A 15,435-nucleotide genomic window follows, 5' to 3' on the forward strand; every position below is an offset into this window, starting at 1 on the left:
CTTTGTGAAACATACGTGCCCTTTTGATAGACTGAAATGATTATTCAGACTTAACTACATTTGAATCCACAGACATAAAAATACCTTGCGCACTAATAAGAACTCCCAAATCATTAGCTTAATTGTACACTTAATAACCATGGACAGCGACCACCGTAGTTCTTTGAGGTCCTGTTTCTCAGTCTGTAGACTGGGATTCAAAATATTAAGGCTCACAGAAATTTTTATTGGGGTAGGGCTGAGAAAAGACATTCTATGCAAATATATAGAGAATTCTTCATTTTTCACTGGACCTCAAGAAACACTGTGAATTCTGAACATGGTTTTGTTGTAACATTTATATTACTTTCTTTTCCGTGAGTCAAAATGGAAAGCTAAAAAAAAAAAAGGATACTAGGTATTTATACCAGCCAAGACACTAAATCTCTTCAGCCTGCCGAGGACTCACTTCTGCAGTAGATCCCAAAGGCCTTTATTACATTTCAATAATAAAAAGCATGCAAGATTCATTAAGAATATAGGCGAGGTTTTATGTTATATTTTATTTATTTTCCAGCTTGTACAAACTGGATGTAGAAGCATAAACATAGTACATTTCTACCATCTTCAACAAAAATATAACCAATATGTACAATTATTGTATTAAAAATACAAAAGGGATACAGACTCCACCAATGTCTTTCTAAAAGACATACAGGTACAAGTAGTATCAAAAGTATGAGGAAGTCACCAGTTAACTGTACATTCTGCACTTGACATCACAGAGCGAACTGAGATTAGCAGTCCTATGTTCTACAATTACTTAATGCTTAGTTAACATTTGTGCAATTTGTGGTAGAGCTAGATTTCTGTCTTTCTATATGCACATGAGGTCCATAGCCTATATAATAAAACTGGCAAATAATGCATATTACATGTAAAATTACAAATGCATAATTGACAATGTAATATATAAGCAAGTAGACAAATGCCATGATACAGAAGAGAATTATTAAATAAAGCACTGACATTGTTTGATACAGTGAAAAAACACTGCAATTCGACTTTTAAAATTTGAAGCTATTTACTTTTATCTACTGATCAATATGATCAGCTGAATTTAATGGAAAAAAATCCAAGACCAGCAGTTCCTCACATTTGAGTACTACTCGGATTGGCAGCCTTCACTTTTCCGGAGTCTGTGCAAAAACAACACAAAAATAGAGTGGAGGGGTCATTTCAGTCACTAGAGGGTTAATAGCAGCTGTGAGCAGGTGGTTGCTACACTCAGGCCTTCTCTGTACGCATCGTCCGTAAAGCCACTTCCAGGTTAGTTCTGGTGACCAACCTGCCTTGCAAACCTGGCTGGCATATATAACCAGAATTTCAAGCTTGCATCACCTTAAAGACTTGCTGATTCCCTAATGCCAATTCAATAAAGGGGAGCCATCTTGAAAGAGCAGTATTAACAACTGGCATTAGCGCCAACATCCCAAGCTGCTTTCACTGCAATGCTATCCAGTTATAAATGTTTCTCTTAAAAAAAAAATGATCTAGAACTCTAAATTAACAAAAATCAAAAAAACATAACTTAAAAATGGGGTTTGCCATCCATCTCAATGGAGGAGGACACATCCTCAAATGACACCATCCTGCACTCCATAAGGCTCAGACACAGGACACAAGAGTCCTATTTCCCTCCCCTGGCCATGTGCAAACAGTTTTACAGAACCACACCCACTGGGGAAGAAGTGGATGAGGTGTCTTGGTATTTAAGTAATTGGCTAATATTTTATACTTCCAGGATAGGGCACTTCACGGGTGAGGCCAGAAGGATACAGGAAGACGGGATCACAAGCCAGGTCTTCCCCGCTTCTTAGCTTGGCCACACCCTGTCCGGCATATTTGGTTTTTTTTAGAAACCCAGGCTGGCAACCCTACTTAAAGGTTCAAAATAATACTGTAATCATTAAATGGATATAAAATTTACTCTGAACACAATATTTATACACAAAAAAAAAAAGAAAAAAGAAGAAATTGTAAACAAGTGGACAAGCACTGTACTCAAAGCATTTCATTGCTTCTCTTTGTCTTCCCTGGTGGGTTAAAGGACCCAAGAAGTTCAATGGCTAGTTTTTCTCATTATTCCAATGAGACCAAGTGCTCAGACTGTACTGAAATCTAACGGAAGATTAAAAAAAATCCTTCCAGGCATTGAGAAGTGCAGCCAGAGTGAATCATCTTGTTGTGATGATCTTGGAATTTGGAATGATACTGTGTGATGTGGCAGGCAGCAACAGTGGGAGCTTGAAGATTGCTGCACTGTGCATTTCAAGCAACAAAGTCTGAAAAGTGCCAGGGCAATTTCTTCACAGTATTTCACATGCAAAGGGGAAAGGAAAAAGGGGAGAAGAAGCCCCATGCTGCTTTTAAGGCAGGGAAGGAGGCCAACTGGTCAACCATCCTCAGAATTTGAGTTCCAAGGCTCCAATGCTAGGGATGTCTTCTTGTGCTCTCCTTTGAGGTGGCTTACTCTGGATCCAGAAACACCTGCGCCTCAAACAGCAGATACTTGTTCATCTTCTGCAAACAAAAACAGGGAAGAAAAATATCAATGAGAAAGTTAAGTTGTTTCTTGTGCTAAATATAAAAATACCATAGCTATTCTTTCTAACATAGTTCACTTAAAATCTTTCTTTCCCCTAGGCAATTACTGGTAAGATTTTTTAAAAAGTTTTAAAAAGTATGTATGTGGTATATTGGAGTGGCTGGAGGGATGTACACTGCTGAACTGTGTTTCAGTAGCCTTGATTCTTGAAGACCACTGTATACTACACAGCTTTTATATTGTGGCAGTACGAATGTCAAAACCTCATTTTTAATGCTCCTTTTATCCAGGGTATGAATAGATGAGTTAAAAAAAAAGAAAAAAAAAGGATAAATAAATAAATAATGGGGGGGTGGATAAAGGGTAAAAACATTGGGCATATTGAAATATTGGTGGTCAGTGAGATGACGGGGTAAGTGGTCTGGGATATATGAGTTTTCCCTTTTTTGTTTTTAATGCTCTAAAAATGATCATGGTGATGAATACAGAACTGTGTGATGATATTGTTAGCCACTGATTTTATACTATGGTTGGACTGCATGTGTGTGAAGATTTCTCAATAAAAATATTTTTAAAAAGCATATTTAGGGCGGGCCATGGTGGCTCAGCAGGCAGAGTTCTTGTCTGCCATGCCAGAGACCCGGGTTCAATTCCCAGTGCCTGCTCATGCAAAAAAAAAAAAAAGAGAGTATATATAACGTGCACCCTTAAAAATACATGCATATAATTAAGTTATTTATAAATTCACTGAAAAAATTTATAAAAACTGTACACCATGTTTTATAATAACATATAGACTTAGGCATAAATATGCCTAGAAAGATAAAAACAAAATTTTAATACCGGTTACCCCTCACATGATAGGATTATAGGTGATTTTCACTTATTCTGTTTTGTTTTCTTCTTATGCTTATTTGTGTAATAAAACATTTTTTTTTAAAAAACATGGGCAGGCACCGGGAATCGAACCCGGGTCCTCTGGCATGGCAGGCGAGCATTCTTGCCTGCTGAGCCACCGTGGCCGGCCCTGTGTAATAAAACATTTTAAACTCAAAACTTAAAAAGAGGGTTGAGGGCATGCTCTCCTGCCTCATCCTCAGAACAGCATACAGAGAAAAAAGGCCAAAAAGTGACAGACAACAGAGGAAGTATATTTCTTTAGCAAACTTTCATGGAAACTCACTAAAAGTTCAAATATAACGTTTTCACAGAAAATTTCAAACACCCATGTTTACAACTGAAGATGTTTCTTAAAACTCTTGAAAAAAGTATAAACTTGTGAGATTTAAAAAGGGTCACAGAAGGGACTCCAATTCTAGTGGGAATGGACAAGAAATTCAACCACACACACACTTAATTACAAGTGACCCCACTGTAATCTTTAGTATTTCTTAAGGCATTTCGGGGGAGTGGGGGAGTCCTCGAAGATTGGAACTCGGAATAGAAAATATCCTTCATTCAAGTATATAGTGAGAGAGACTGCTACATACTAACTGACTACAGTGCTAGGAGACTGAAATGCCTCGGAAAGGTTACCGGCACCGTAAGTTAGTATATCTGACTTAAGGGTTTTAAGAATGTGCATGTACCATCCTCCTCGGTGGAAAACCCTTGAGACTGATACTGGGCAAGGCGTGGGTCTGCCTCGCTCGGTTTATGCCACTGTGGTTTGTTCACAGGCCTGCCGCCTGCTGGATGCCCGTGCGGCTGCTGTGCAGGGGAAGGCCCAGGCGTCTCTGCCGATCGGGCGACCATCCGAGACCTCTGGAGTGCGACGTTGTAGTCCGGGGGTTTCCTGGCTGGATGGGAATGCCCCTCTGGGAAGTCAGTGATGGGGATTCCAATGTAGCCCGGAGGGGTGGGGGGGGGCTCTCGATACCTGCCCTCCTTTCGTGCTGTAGTAAAAACCATGTATCAGCCATTAGAAATGTTATGGAAGGTGACTTCAAGGCACAAAGTTTTATTTTATAATTGTTAAATAGTAGGTTTAGGTTTAAACAGCATACACAGTATACACAGTATGATAGCAAATGTGATTTTGGGTAGTGTAGGGTAGAGGGGAGGAGGCTGGCAGCTAAAGGGATAGATGCTAACTAAATCAAGGTATTTATGATGCTTTTCTCTCTGTGGTGAAATAATTGGTGAAAGAAGCTATTAGGCAGTTTAACTTCAAATGGACTACGTCAAAACTTGTCTTCAACTATAAAACAGTAATAAGATTTAACACTTAACCCTTGGGTTTATTGGAAGGATTAAACCAAAGGAAAAATATAGGAAGTACCCACTACCAGGGATGGAATACATTAGTCTTGGAAAAAGTTCACTTTCTTCCCCTCTCTCTACCCTAGAGATAATGCAGTCTATTCCATCTTTGCTTTATGTTTATCAGGCAGAGAATCTGTTCTGTATTACTTTCAGGTCTCTGGATCTGACTCGGTAAAATATCAAATTAAAATAAATTTGGAAAAGTAGCACAAACAAGGAATATGTATTTTAAAACTCAAAAACTGAAAGCTAGGTATTTTTCTTAAAATCTTTTTATTAATGTTTATGACCTAGAAATGGGATCTGTAAAGGCAAGTAAAGCTAACGTTTTATTTTCTCAAACTTTCTAGGCTCAATTATTAAGAACTAAAAAGTATTCTTCCTTTATTGGCAAAAGATTTGAGAATTAATTTGATAAAAGAAAGTGCTTTAAAAGTTGCAAGCTAAGTATGTATATATATATATAGTTATCTTTTTATTCCTTAGAAGGATATTAAACTTGCCACTTGCCACTAACTATTTACATGGCAAAAAAAAAATTCCCTGCTAATAACAGAGATGTCTGTTAACAATTATACTCCAGAATTCACATTATAGACTGTAATCTATTCCTATGCTTCAATTATATAGACAATAAATATGCCACAGAGAATGCATCCCAAGAGGACTAAGGGAACACAAGAGCCTTCACAATAATAATGGCAGCAGCATCTTTCATGTACTTATGGACTGTTCTGGCCATTAGTCTAAACGCTTTGCATAGATTTCCTCTAATCCTCATATAACCCTATTAGGGAGACATTACTAAACTCCTTTCACAGACGGGAAAAATGGGCACCCGTTCAGTACCTTGCCCAATGCTTCGAGGCCAGTACAGTGACAACATAAGGATTCAACCCCCATCTGCCTTGCTCCTCGACTCTTGCTCACTACACTAGCAGTTAACCTCTCCCCGTGTTCTGCAGTTTGTGTACAGAATTTGTTCATCTAGCACAGAAACAATTTTTCTACAATACACAAAATCAACGGAAGATGTTTAAGTATGTAAAGTGTAAAATTCTCAACACAATTCAAGGGAACAAAATAGAACAATAAAAGGTTTCAATTAAACAAAAAAAGTCTTCCTCTCCCAAGAATGTAAATTCTTTCCGATAATTTTCAGGCTAAAAATAAAAATTAGATAATATCCATAATGACAATCTACTGATCCTGACAGCTAAGATTTATTGAATGTTTACTGTGTGTACCTGACCAGAGAGCCTGAGCGTTTAGCCACTATTCATTTCAAAATCCTGACCTGGCTGCTAATTTGGAAGCCCTACACAGCAATGGACAAAATGAGAGAAAGAACCACAAACATAATTTTACTTTTGAGATAAATGATGTTAAAGCTATGGTCCAGACATGCCAAAGCACTCAGGTTTTTAAACTCACCAATAAGCCCCTTTGCAGTGCTTGGCGTCACAGCTATGTGGGCAGGCACTGGAACCGGTTTGGTTTCTTCTGTGGTCACGGGTGCTATGCTACTGCTTTCAGCTTCAATGGAAACATCTTTCCCACCCCTTCGCTTTATTGTGCCTGTATCACCCTCTGAGTCCTCTCCCCAGTAACCTGTGGAAGATGCCCAGCTGGCCCGGGACTGGGCTTGTTCAAGACTTTCTCTGCTTTGATTTTGCCTGTTATACTTTGTGCTATGATCAGAAAACATAATTTGGTCCATATGGCTGCTCGTGGCCCATAAACCTGCAGGATCCCCTGAATAATCAAAATGAGTGTGCCCAAATGGAAGTGTTTCCCAGCTTCGCTGGTGCTGGATGGTCTGTATGTTATCATGGGAGCCGCTTGAGCAAGAAGTCCAGCTCCCACGGCCACTGTCGGCAGCATCAAGGGAGGCGCGATCCCCCTGATCCTGGGAAAGTTCCTCTGTGCTTGGAGAAGAAATTCCTGTGGCTGTTGCATATAAGCCCCGACTCTCAGGCATTGGCGCATAGGACCTAAACAGTCAAAAGCAATGGAAAAGAAAAATATTTGCAGGATTATTAACTAATAAACCTGTAACAAAATCAAAAGGCCTTTTTTCCCTAGACAGGTGGTTTGCTTTTTTCATCCCAGGAAGAGAAAGAAAGCGCCAGTGAATTGCACTATACTGGCCAGTTTTGCCATGTCTGGTTTTCACATCTTGCTATTGCCATAAAATAAAGAAAGCAAAAAAAGAACAACTTGCTTATAAGTAAGGGGCACCTTCCTACAAGGTAAATGATGCCTCGACAATTATTTCAGAAAGGCAGTTCATACAAAGGAACTTGGATAAATCCTAAAGACGCCTTCTGCCTCCAGCACAGAACTGTGTTCCAAAAAGAATAAACCAAATTGAAAAGCAATCTGCACAGTAAAAATAGCACCGGTACTTAATAATTAAGTATGAAAAATTTTAAAAATTGGGAGAAAAGTTCTCAGGCATCATGTAAAGATAAATAGCAATATACATCTGAAAAAAGGGACTCAGTTTTAGAAGAAAGATGGAAGAAGGGATTTAAAAGAACAGTAAAGAAACACCACCTACCCTAAGCTGTACTGATCGGGCTCCATCACAGTCCGCCTTTCCATCCTACCCACTCCTAGGTTTGTTTCCACAATGCTGACAGAATGCCTCTGGCGCCTCTCATCATGCAGAGAGACTGGCACTGAGTCAAAAGAAGAATTGCTGACAATACTGGACCGAGAAGAAATTTCACTATGACCAGAATCTGAAAAATTATCCACAGTACCACTAGGAGCCAAAGTATAACCTGCATGGGAAATACAACCATATTACTTAAGACACCGTAGGCTTATACTATAAAACTAAAGTCTATCAGCCAGAAGCAAAAATAAATGTAGGCAAAATTATCACCACTGAAGTAGGAAAACAACCCACATGACTTGTAGAGAGACTAGTAATTTGTAGAGTGACATAGAGGATAAGTATTTACTCTAATGAGGTTTAAGTTGCTTAATTAATGTAAGTTTAGAGAAGAAAAAAGAAAACATTATTATGAGTTTAGAAATGATACAGAAATCATGGCACTATGAGATTATTAGCTCTCTAAGCTATTATTTAGACTATTATTAATCTAAAAGAAACAAAGAAGAATAACTGAAACAGAATTTAAAAGCATGTTTTTGGTTTTCCTTTCAAACTGCAAACAAAGATAGTAATCTCATATTCAACTGAATTTTCAGATTTTAAAACTTTAAGTGTGGTATAGAATAATACAACTGGAAATATCCGCATTATACTTGGAATTTTAAGTGGCCATATAAAGAAAAAGAATAAAAAGCAAGACCTGAGGAAGGTATTTTTGCCATTTGGCTTTTCAATATTAATAATATATTGGGTGAATCACATACAAGTCAGTTGTTCTGAAGGATGTAATATGCAAAACCTCATTTTTATACCCAGACCATCACTATAAAATGTCTAAACAGATCAGATGTCTATTGCTTGGTCTGAAAGGACACTTAACTCTCCTTGGCAGCAAAAAATTATTTTTAAAGTCACAAAGGAAGAGTCTTGTCTTGGTCTTGATATTTCTAATGAAAAAAAATCCAAATCTTTCTCAGTACTCATTTTTTTCCTTTTCTATATTACTAGAACCTCATGTGTTACTTAAAATAGCGATTTCAAGCAATGCAAATTTTACAGTGCCACTTACCTAACAAAAAAACCTAGACCAATTAAATGTTGCAAATTTATTCTCTAAATAGTACTTCCCCACCCTTTCATTGAGTTGTGAATTCCTGATTTATTTTTTTAAAGGTTACACAGGTCTTGATAAAGATTCACCGCCTTCATTTCTGAAATGTCTTTCTATAAATCACACTTCAGGTTCCTACACACAAGATTTAAAGCCTTCCCTGAAAAGGCTGCTCACAGAAAACATCTCTAGAAAAATAATCACTCATTGGAGTATTTGGATATTTGGAGGAGTTCTCCATTTTACTTAATGAGATGATTCCTCTTGTGCCCACCCCATTTTTGGGTCTATAAACCCCACCTATCCCATAGGTCCGAGGTGCACTGTTATTCCTGTTACTGTTCTCACTTCCAAGAGAAGAGGAGGAACTGGTTAAGTCCAACTGCCCGGAGCCAAAAGATCTCAGCTGAATGCCACTGCCACCTAACAACAGGATGAGAAAAGAATTTAGATACATCTATTTAACAAGGACAGTAGACTGATCCCTACACAAAATGCACAGATGCCTGAAACTTCTAATAAGTAAAGCAGAAAAAAGTATCTGCTGCTGTGAAATGTAACAATTTATTAGCCTCCTTGGCCTTTAGGGAAACTTAGCCATTTATTACTGACTTATTCACAGTCAATTAAATAGTAGGTGGAGAAAGTAACCTGGACGGGTATGTGGCAGAAAATTATCTACTATTTTAGTATAAGAAATTACCAACATGAAGAGGAGGAGAGTTTGCTTAAAATTTAATCTCTTGAACTGGGCAGAAAAAAAAAAATAGGGTTCAGAAGTCAAAGCCAGTTTAGTGGACAAAAGAAGGTCAGGTTAACCTTTGAGTTTTGAAAAAATTACACTGGGGTTCATATAATGTAGATTATCTTGAATTGACTGGATTTTTATAAATAGAATGCCTATTTGGGGTAGCTGTCATGGACAAAGCACCTGATCCTACTTTTTATTTCTAAAAGGGCTTTGTGATATGGCATAACAGACCTCGTTTGTATCAGGTATATACTTTTCCTGCCCAAAAAGTTTAGAATTTTTTATTGTTCCTTATAAATATTCAAAATTGAGATTTTCTTTGAGAAATGAGAACTATTTTTGAATATAAAAAGGAAAGGGAAGAAAGATACCTAAAGTGCCAATAAATACTTAGACACTTAATTTAACAATGGTAAAAATATGAACAAGTAGGGCAATGATTACTTTTATTTGTAATTAATGCAACATTATATAGCAAGAAAAATGCCTGTATTATTAATAGTCAGTAATAAATTGTTTCTTTAATAGCCTTATGGGAAATTTACACAGGGCTTTGTTTGTAACTATAAATAAATAAAGCAATGTGTAATAATGCTGGCTTATAAGAGGTGAAATTTAATCAAATTCCATTATCCTATTATCCCTGGTAATGTCTGAGATAGCCTCTTGTGATTTTATGGACCTGTGATGGTAATCAACTTGATGGAAATCATCCAATCATATTGCCAGTTTCCTTTATATTATTTAAATGTTAACAATAAAAACATAATAATGTATATTAAAAGTAAATGTAAGGAATGTTTCATTTTTAGTATACTGATATAATTGGCCTTCCTATCTTTTGTCCTTGCTTCTATTAAACTCTATCATCAAAAAAAAACAAACAAACAAAAATTAATCTCTTAAAAAAAAATAAGATAGCAACAAAAGAGGTCAAGACCTGTGTTATACAATGAAAAGAATAAATCAGGAATATATTAGTTTTTCTTATATTTTTAAAGCTCCCTTTTCTATATATTAATGTGATATAATCAAATTTAGTTAGAACAAATATGAATATAAAAAGTGCTTTTCACACTTAAGATCAATAAAAAGCCTTATACAGTTATAATAGTACATATAACCGAAAAATAAATGCAAAAATTATTCTAAATTTATAAACTGAGGGGAAAAAATCCACTGGACATTACATATGAATTCATTTTGGTTGACCCTTTAATATTAAAATTTATAGAATACATAGCTCTGGAATTTATTATCGCTGAACTACACTGACTGCTGAAAGGAAAGTAAGTAGTCTAGCTCTACCTTTCCTTGGAGAGCTCTGGGGTGAAGCAGGAGGCGAGGAAAGCTGTGAAGATGCGTTTGATATTGTGTCTTCGGCTTGTTTCTTGTGGCGCTCCAAACTTCCTTCTTCAGACAAAGAAAGGATTTTCTTTAAAGCTTGTGGAGAGTTTATGCCTAAAAGAAAAAGCACACAACTTAAATATGGATTTATATAAAATACTAATGCCTAAAAAAAAATTTGGTGGTAATGTGAGAAATTAGGACTATGGGATGATTCTTTTTATCTTTTAAATATTTTTATTGACAAATTTTCACACACACACAGTCATACATGGTGTACAATCAGTGGCTCACAATATCATCACATAGTTGTATATTCATCACCACGATCAGTTTTTAGAACATTTCTATCACTCCAGAAAAAGAAATAAAAACGAAAAAACTCATACATACCTTACTCCTCCCTCTCCTTGACCATTATTATTTCCATCTACCCAATTTATTATACCCTTATCCCCGTATTATTTATTTATTTTTATCCATTTTTTTTTTTTTTACTCATCTACCCATACCCTGGATAAATGGAGCATCAGACAGGTTTTCACAATCACATAGTCACATTGTAAAAGTTCAATTTTTATATGTATATGTAAATATACATATATTTTATGAATGAAGGCTACTGGAACACAGCTCAAGAGTTTCAGGTCCTTCCCTTCAGTCACTCCAATATACCATAAACTAAAAAGGAATATCTGTGGCATAATTTTATTCTTGGCCTGGTGGCTTAGTCTCTTTCTCTCCCTCCCTCGCCATTTTGGCACGTCCGGTTCTTCTACAAGCCTCACCAGCGACTAGTGATGATGCAGCCTTGTCTCTCTAACCCTATTGGCCTTCTCCTTAGTCCTCCACCTACCCAACATCCTCTGCTATGGGTACACTCAGGAACAGCATCTCTATGGTCACAGTCACTCATCCGTCCTCCCTGTGTGATTGGCTACCCTCCCCTAGAGGCCACGCCCTAACTCCGCCTCTCCTCAAACTGTATATAATCCAGGGCTCCTCAAGCCTCGTGGTCTTTAGCTACTGGCGGCCCTGGCATAAGCGTCTACCAACAATAAAGCTACCTCGCTTCATGCCTTAATTGACTCGGCCTCCAGTCCTTTAGACCCGCAGCGAGGTCTCCTGCGCACGCCCCTTGGACCCAGACCCCCGGCTCGAGCCCCTTTTCTGCGTGCGGCAGTGTCGTCTAGCAAGCAGTGAGAAGCAGAGGAGTAGAGGGTCCCGGATAGTTTAGCGGTTGGGCCAAACCGCAAATATCTATAATGCATAAGAATAACTTCCAGGATAACCTCTGGACTCTGTCTGAAATCTCTCAGTCACCGAAACTTTATTTTGTCTCATTGCTCTCTTCTCCCTCTTGGTCAAGAAGGCTTTCTGTCTCTTGATGCTGGGCCCTGGCTCACCTCAGGAGTTCTGTGACGGACGATTTTGATTACTAAATCATTATATAGATAGTACTTTTTACTTTCTGGTATACTGAAGTAGAGGGGAAACAACTGAATCTCCACACCATAATTCAGCTGCTCTGATATCTGAAATGATTTGTAAAAGCCCTTATCTTGTGCCTTTGTGATTGTAAGAGCTGTTATGCCCTTTATCCAGTCATTTTCTTAAAGTAACTCATAAGCCAAAGGCCCTAATGCTAATGAAGAATTTGAAGTCAGCCATTAACTAGTTATAGCCCCTTACATTTGTAAATCATATGGCCTAGACTCTGCTATTGAAAAGATAAACTGTCTCCCTTAGTATTGAAATGATAACACTGTCTTCTTTTCTGCTTAAAATTTACCATTTGAAATTGTAATGACCTCATCTCCCCTTGCTGAAATCCATAAAAACCTTGAACCCCCTTAACTCAGGGAGACAGATTTTGGACTGACAGACCATCTGCCTGGCAATACACTTTTTCTTTCAGGCATTGATCCTTGTATGCATCCTGCCAAAGAATGCACCATTTTTGTTTGACCAGTAACAGTAAGACTTTTGAACGTATTTTAAAAAAGAAATTTAACAGTCAAAGGCAACTGAGTCATTTACATTATAAAAATCACACTCGGGTAGTAAGACTGAAGAGAAAAAAGATGGAAAAGAAATGATTTATCTGTGCCATTGAATCTCCACCCAATGACATTGCATAGAACTTCATATTCCCTTAAGTTTCAACCACACTTCAATCCTGAATGCTCTTTGTACTTCTCACAGTATGAATGGTAAGCTTACAGAGGGCATGAGATATCCCGTAGTGGAATTCATGACTAATAGCTTCCAGAACACAACAGACAGCTTCTGACAGTTTACATTAGGTTCCAGACCCTAGAGTTGTCATTATTTTCATTTAACAATATGTTAGGGGACAATGAAGAAAGGAGACTGTCCGAAAACATTTGAATTTAGAATGGAAATGACACGGCTAAGGAAAATAATTATATATTCCAATATTAAGTGATTACCCAAATTGACAGAAATGAGGGAGTCACATTCAAATCTCTGCAAACCTCTCATATTATGACACTCTGGAAGATCCTATTTTGAAGAAAAAAGAAATGTTTGGGAAGGTATTCTAGCCTGAATTTCAATCCATGATGGTTTTAAATGCCCACAAATAGAATCTATTAAAAAGGTGTAACCAAGAAATCAGGATGTAAGGGGTGATTTTAATATAAATATTTATTTTTGCTTTCTGGCATATTGGAGTAGACAAGGAAATACCTGAGATCTCTGAATTGTAAACCAGCTGCCTTGATCTCTGATAATGGTTGTACAGTCCTATTCTGCCCCTGTGATTGTAAAAACCTTGTGACTAACTGAGTTATCCAGTTTTTCAACTTAATCACTAAAGACAGAGAGTCCCTAAAGTTTGTTAATGAAGGGTCTTGGATCCACCCAGAACTAACTCACCCCAACTCCCAAATTATCTTGACTGGATCTAACCAAAGTGGGCCCACCTGACATGCGCAGCAGCTTAGACTTCAACCCACAAGTCACCCAGACCTCACTCTGCCATTTTCTTTCCTATGTTCTGTGACTAAGCATGTCTCAGTAATCAGAGCACCTCTAATTACATCATCTGGGGCCACTCTGCTCATTATCCTAAACCCTGCTCATCTTCTCTAATAATAGTACACGAAAAACTGCAGTTTGGGAAGACAGATTTTGGGCCGTTAGGCTGTCTGCCTTCCTACTATGTGCCTAGTAATAAACTCTTCCTCTCTTTGAAACTCTGGTGTCTCAGGAATTGGTTATTGACATGTTGGGCTAAAGAATCCATGGCCTTTGTCCGGTAACAAAGGCAACAAAATTTAGTAGAGATTTAAACTTCACATAAGTGTCTAATGTTTTAATATAGCCTTTAAGAAAAAAAATCACTTTTAAAGCAACATTTTAATTACATGTAGAAACACTAACATACATAGGTACATGAAAGTACCAACTATACTAAAGGTACATGAATGAGTAGTTTTGATGTGGAAGAAAACCGCAAGGTCAGCACCATACATGGATTCAAAAAGGGCTGCTTTCAAACAACATGAACTGAAGTGAATATGATATGCCAGGAGGAACTGTTGGAGTTCAAAATATTTTGAGTAAGCTATAAGATATTGATGTAAATAATGCAGTGTTTATTCCATGAATTAGTTCAGGAGGGAAAAGAACCCTCAAATTATTTAGAAATTATTTCTAAATTAAGGTTTTATATATTGTGATTTTTAAATATTTATGTTAAATAAATATAAGAAGACATATGAGTATTTCAACCATACTTCTGAAGTTCATGAATTAAAAATTGCTTAAACACATTTTGAGAGAAATTCTCTTTGGCACATCTACATTTGAGCTAATAGGCTATTTAGCTAAAAGGGGGACTAATAATCTTCTATATAAGAAATTCATCCCCCTTAAATACTGCAGGGGATTTAAGAAAATATATAAGAAGATAGTGGATACAGAAACATGTAATTCAGTTTGTTTATGATAGGGAGAGCAGTAAAAATATTTGAAAAGGGAAATATGTCAAGTAAACGTATTCATTTTTCATCATCCCCCAAACTAAAAATAGGACACTAGCTGATAATGAAGCCTGAGCAAAGACTTCATGTATATATGAATATACAAGTGTATAGGGATATGTTATTTAACTCTTCCTCAACCTATAATAACAAGTGTAATTAGTCAGGAACTAAACATATTTTACTTACCTATATACTATCTTATTGATGTAAGTTCTTCTCTATCCATTTTTAAAATTTCTTTTATTTATGAACATTCTTTCATTTCATTTACAATTAGGAAAAAAAACAATATATTTTATGAACACATTTTTGCTGTACTATTTACATAAAGGAACTAAGCTGCACAAATATTACTTATAATAGGAAAGATGAAACATAATTTGGCTCCTTCACTGTCATGAATCAATTGTATTTTCCCAAGTTTTAAAATCAGTGATTGAGCAAATAAAAATCCACCTCCAGACAAATCATTTCATTTGAAAATGTTCTGCCAAAAGTCCAGGAATTCATTGATCATAAGGCAAAACTAGGTTAAATTATTACAAACAAAGCAATTCTATTCTCATTAGGAATTAATAAAATTATCAACTTCTCCATTTTGCCCTTGCCGTGAAAAATAAGCATGACTGAATAAGATACTATTAATAAAAGCAGTCCCTTCCCACTTGTAAAAGTAAAGTGTAACTTACTGAACATTAAATTAATGTTTTATTAAGAAATAGCAATCAAAGGCAC

General features: G+C 36.8%; 1 protein-coding gene across 16 annotated transcripts in view; it reads right to left on the minus strand.

The window, feature by feature from the left end:
* Positions 1-526: 526 nt before the first annotated feature.
* RAPGEF2 (Rap guanine nucleotide exchange factor 2) overlaps positions 527-15,435 on the minus strand; it is a 309,303-nt gene continuing 294,394 nt past the window's right edge. For 13 of the 16 annotated variants that reach the window (XM_077139648.1, XM_077139641.1, XM_077139645.1 and 10 more), the window contains 6 exons: positions 10,649-10,801; positions 8,890-9,012; positions 7,416-7,641; positions 6,287-6,846; positions 4,177-4,482; positions 527-2,562 (listed from right to left, as the gene is read on the minus strand). In XM_077139648.1, the coding sequence (XP_076995763.1) occupies positions 2,537-2,562; positions 4,177-4,482; positions 6,287-6,846; positions 7,416-7,641; positions 8,890-9,012; positions 10,649-10,801 (1,394 nt within the window). In that variant the 3' untranslated portion in view covers positions 527-2,536. The remainder of the gene's footprint in view (positions 2,563-4,176; positions 4,483-6,286; positions 6,847-7,415; positions 7,642-8,889; positions 9,013-10,648; positions 10,802-15,435) is intronic. The other 3 variants (XM_077139652.1, XM_077139651.1, XM_077139644.1) reach the window with 2 other exon arrangements.

Source organism: Tamandua tetradactyla, chromosome 22 (assembly GCF_023851605.1).
Source record: "Tamandua tetradactyla isolate mTamTet1 chromosome 22, mTamTet1.pri, whole genome shotgun sequence".
In the NCBI taxonomy this organism is placed as follows: domain Eukaryota; kingdom Metazoa; phylum Chordata; class Mammalia; order Pilosa; family Myrmecophagidae; genus Tamandua; species Tamandua tetradactyla.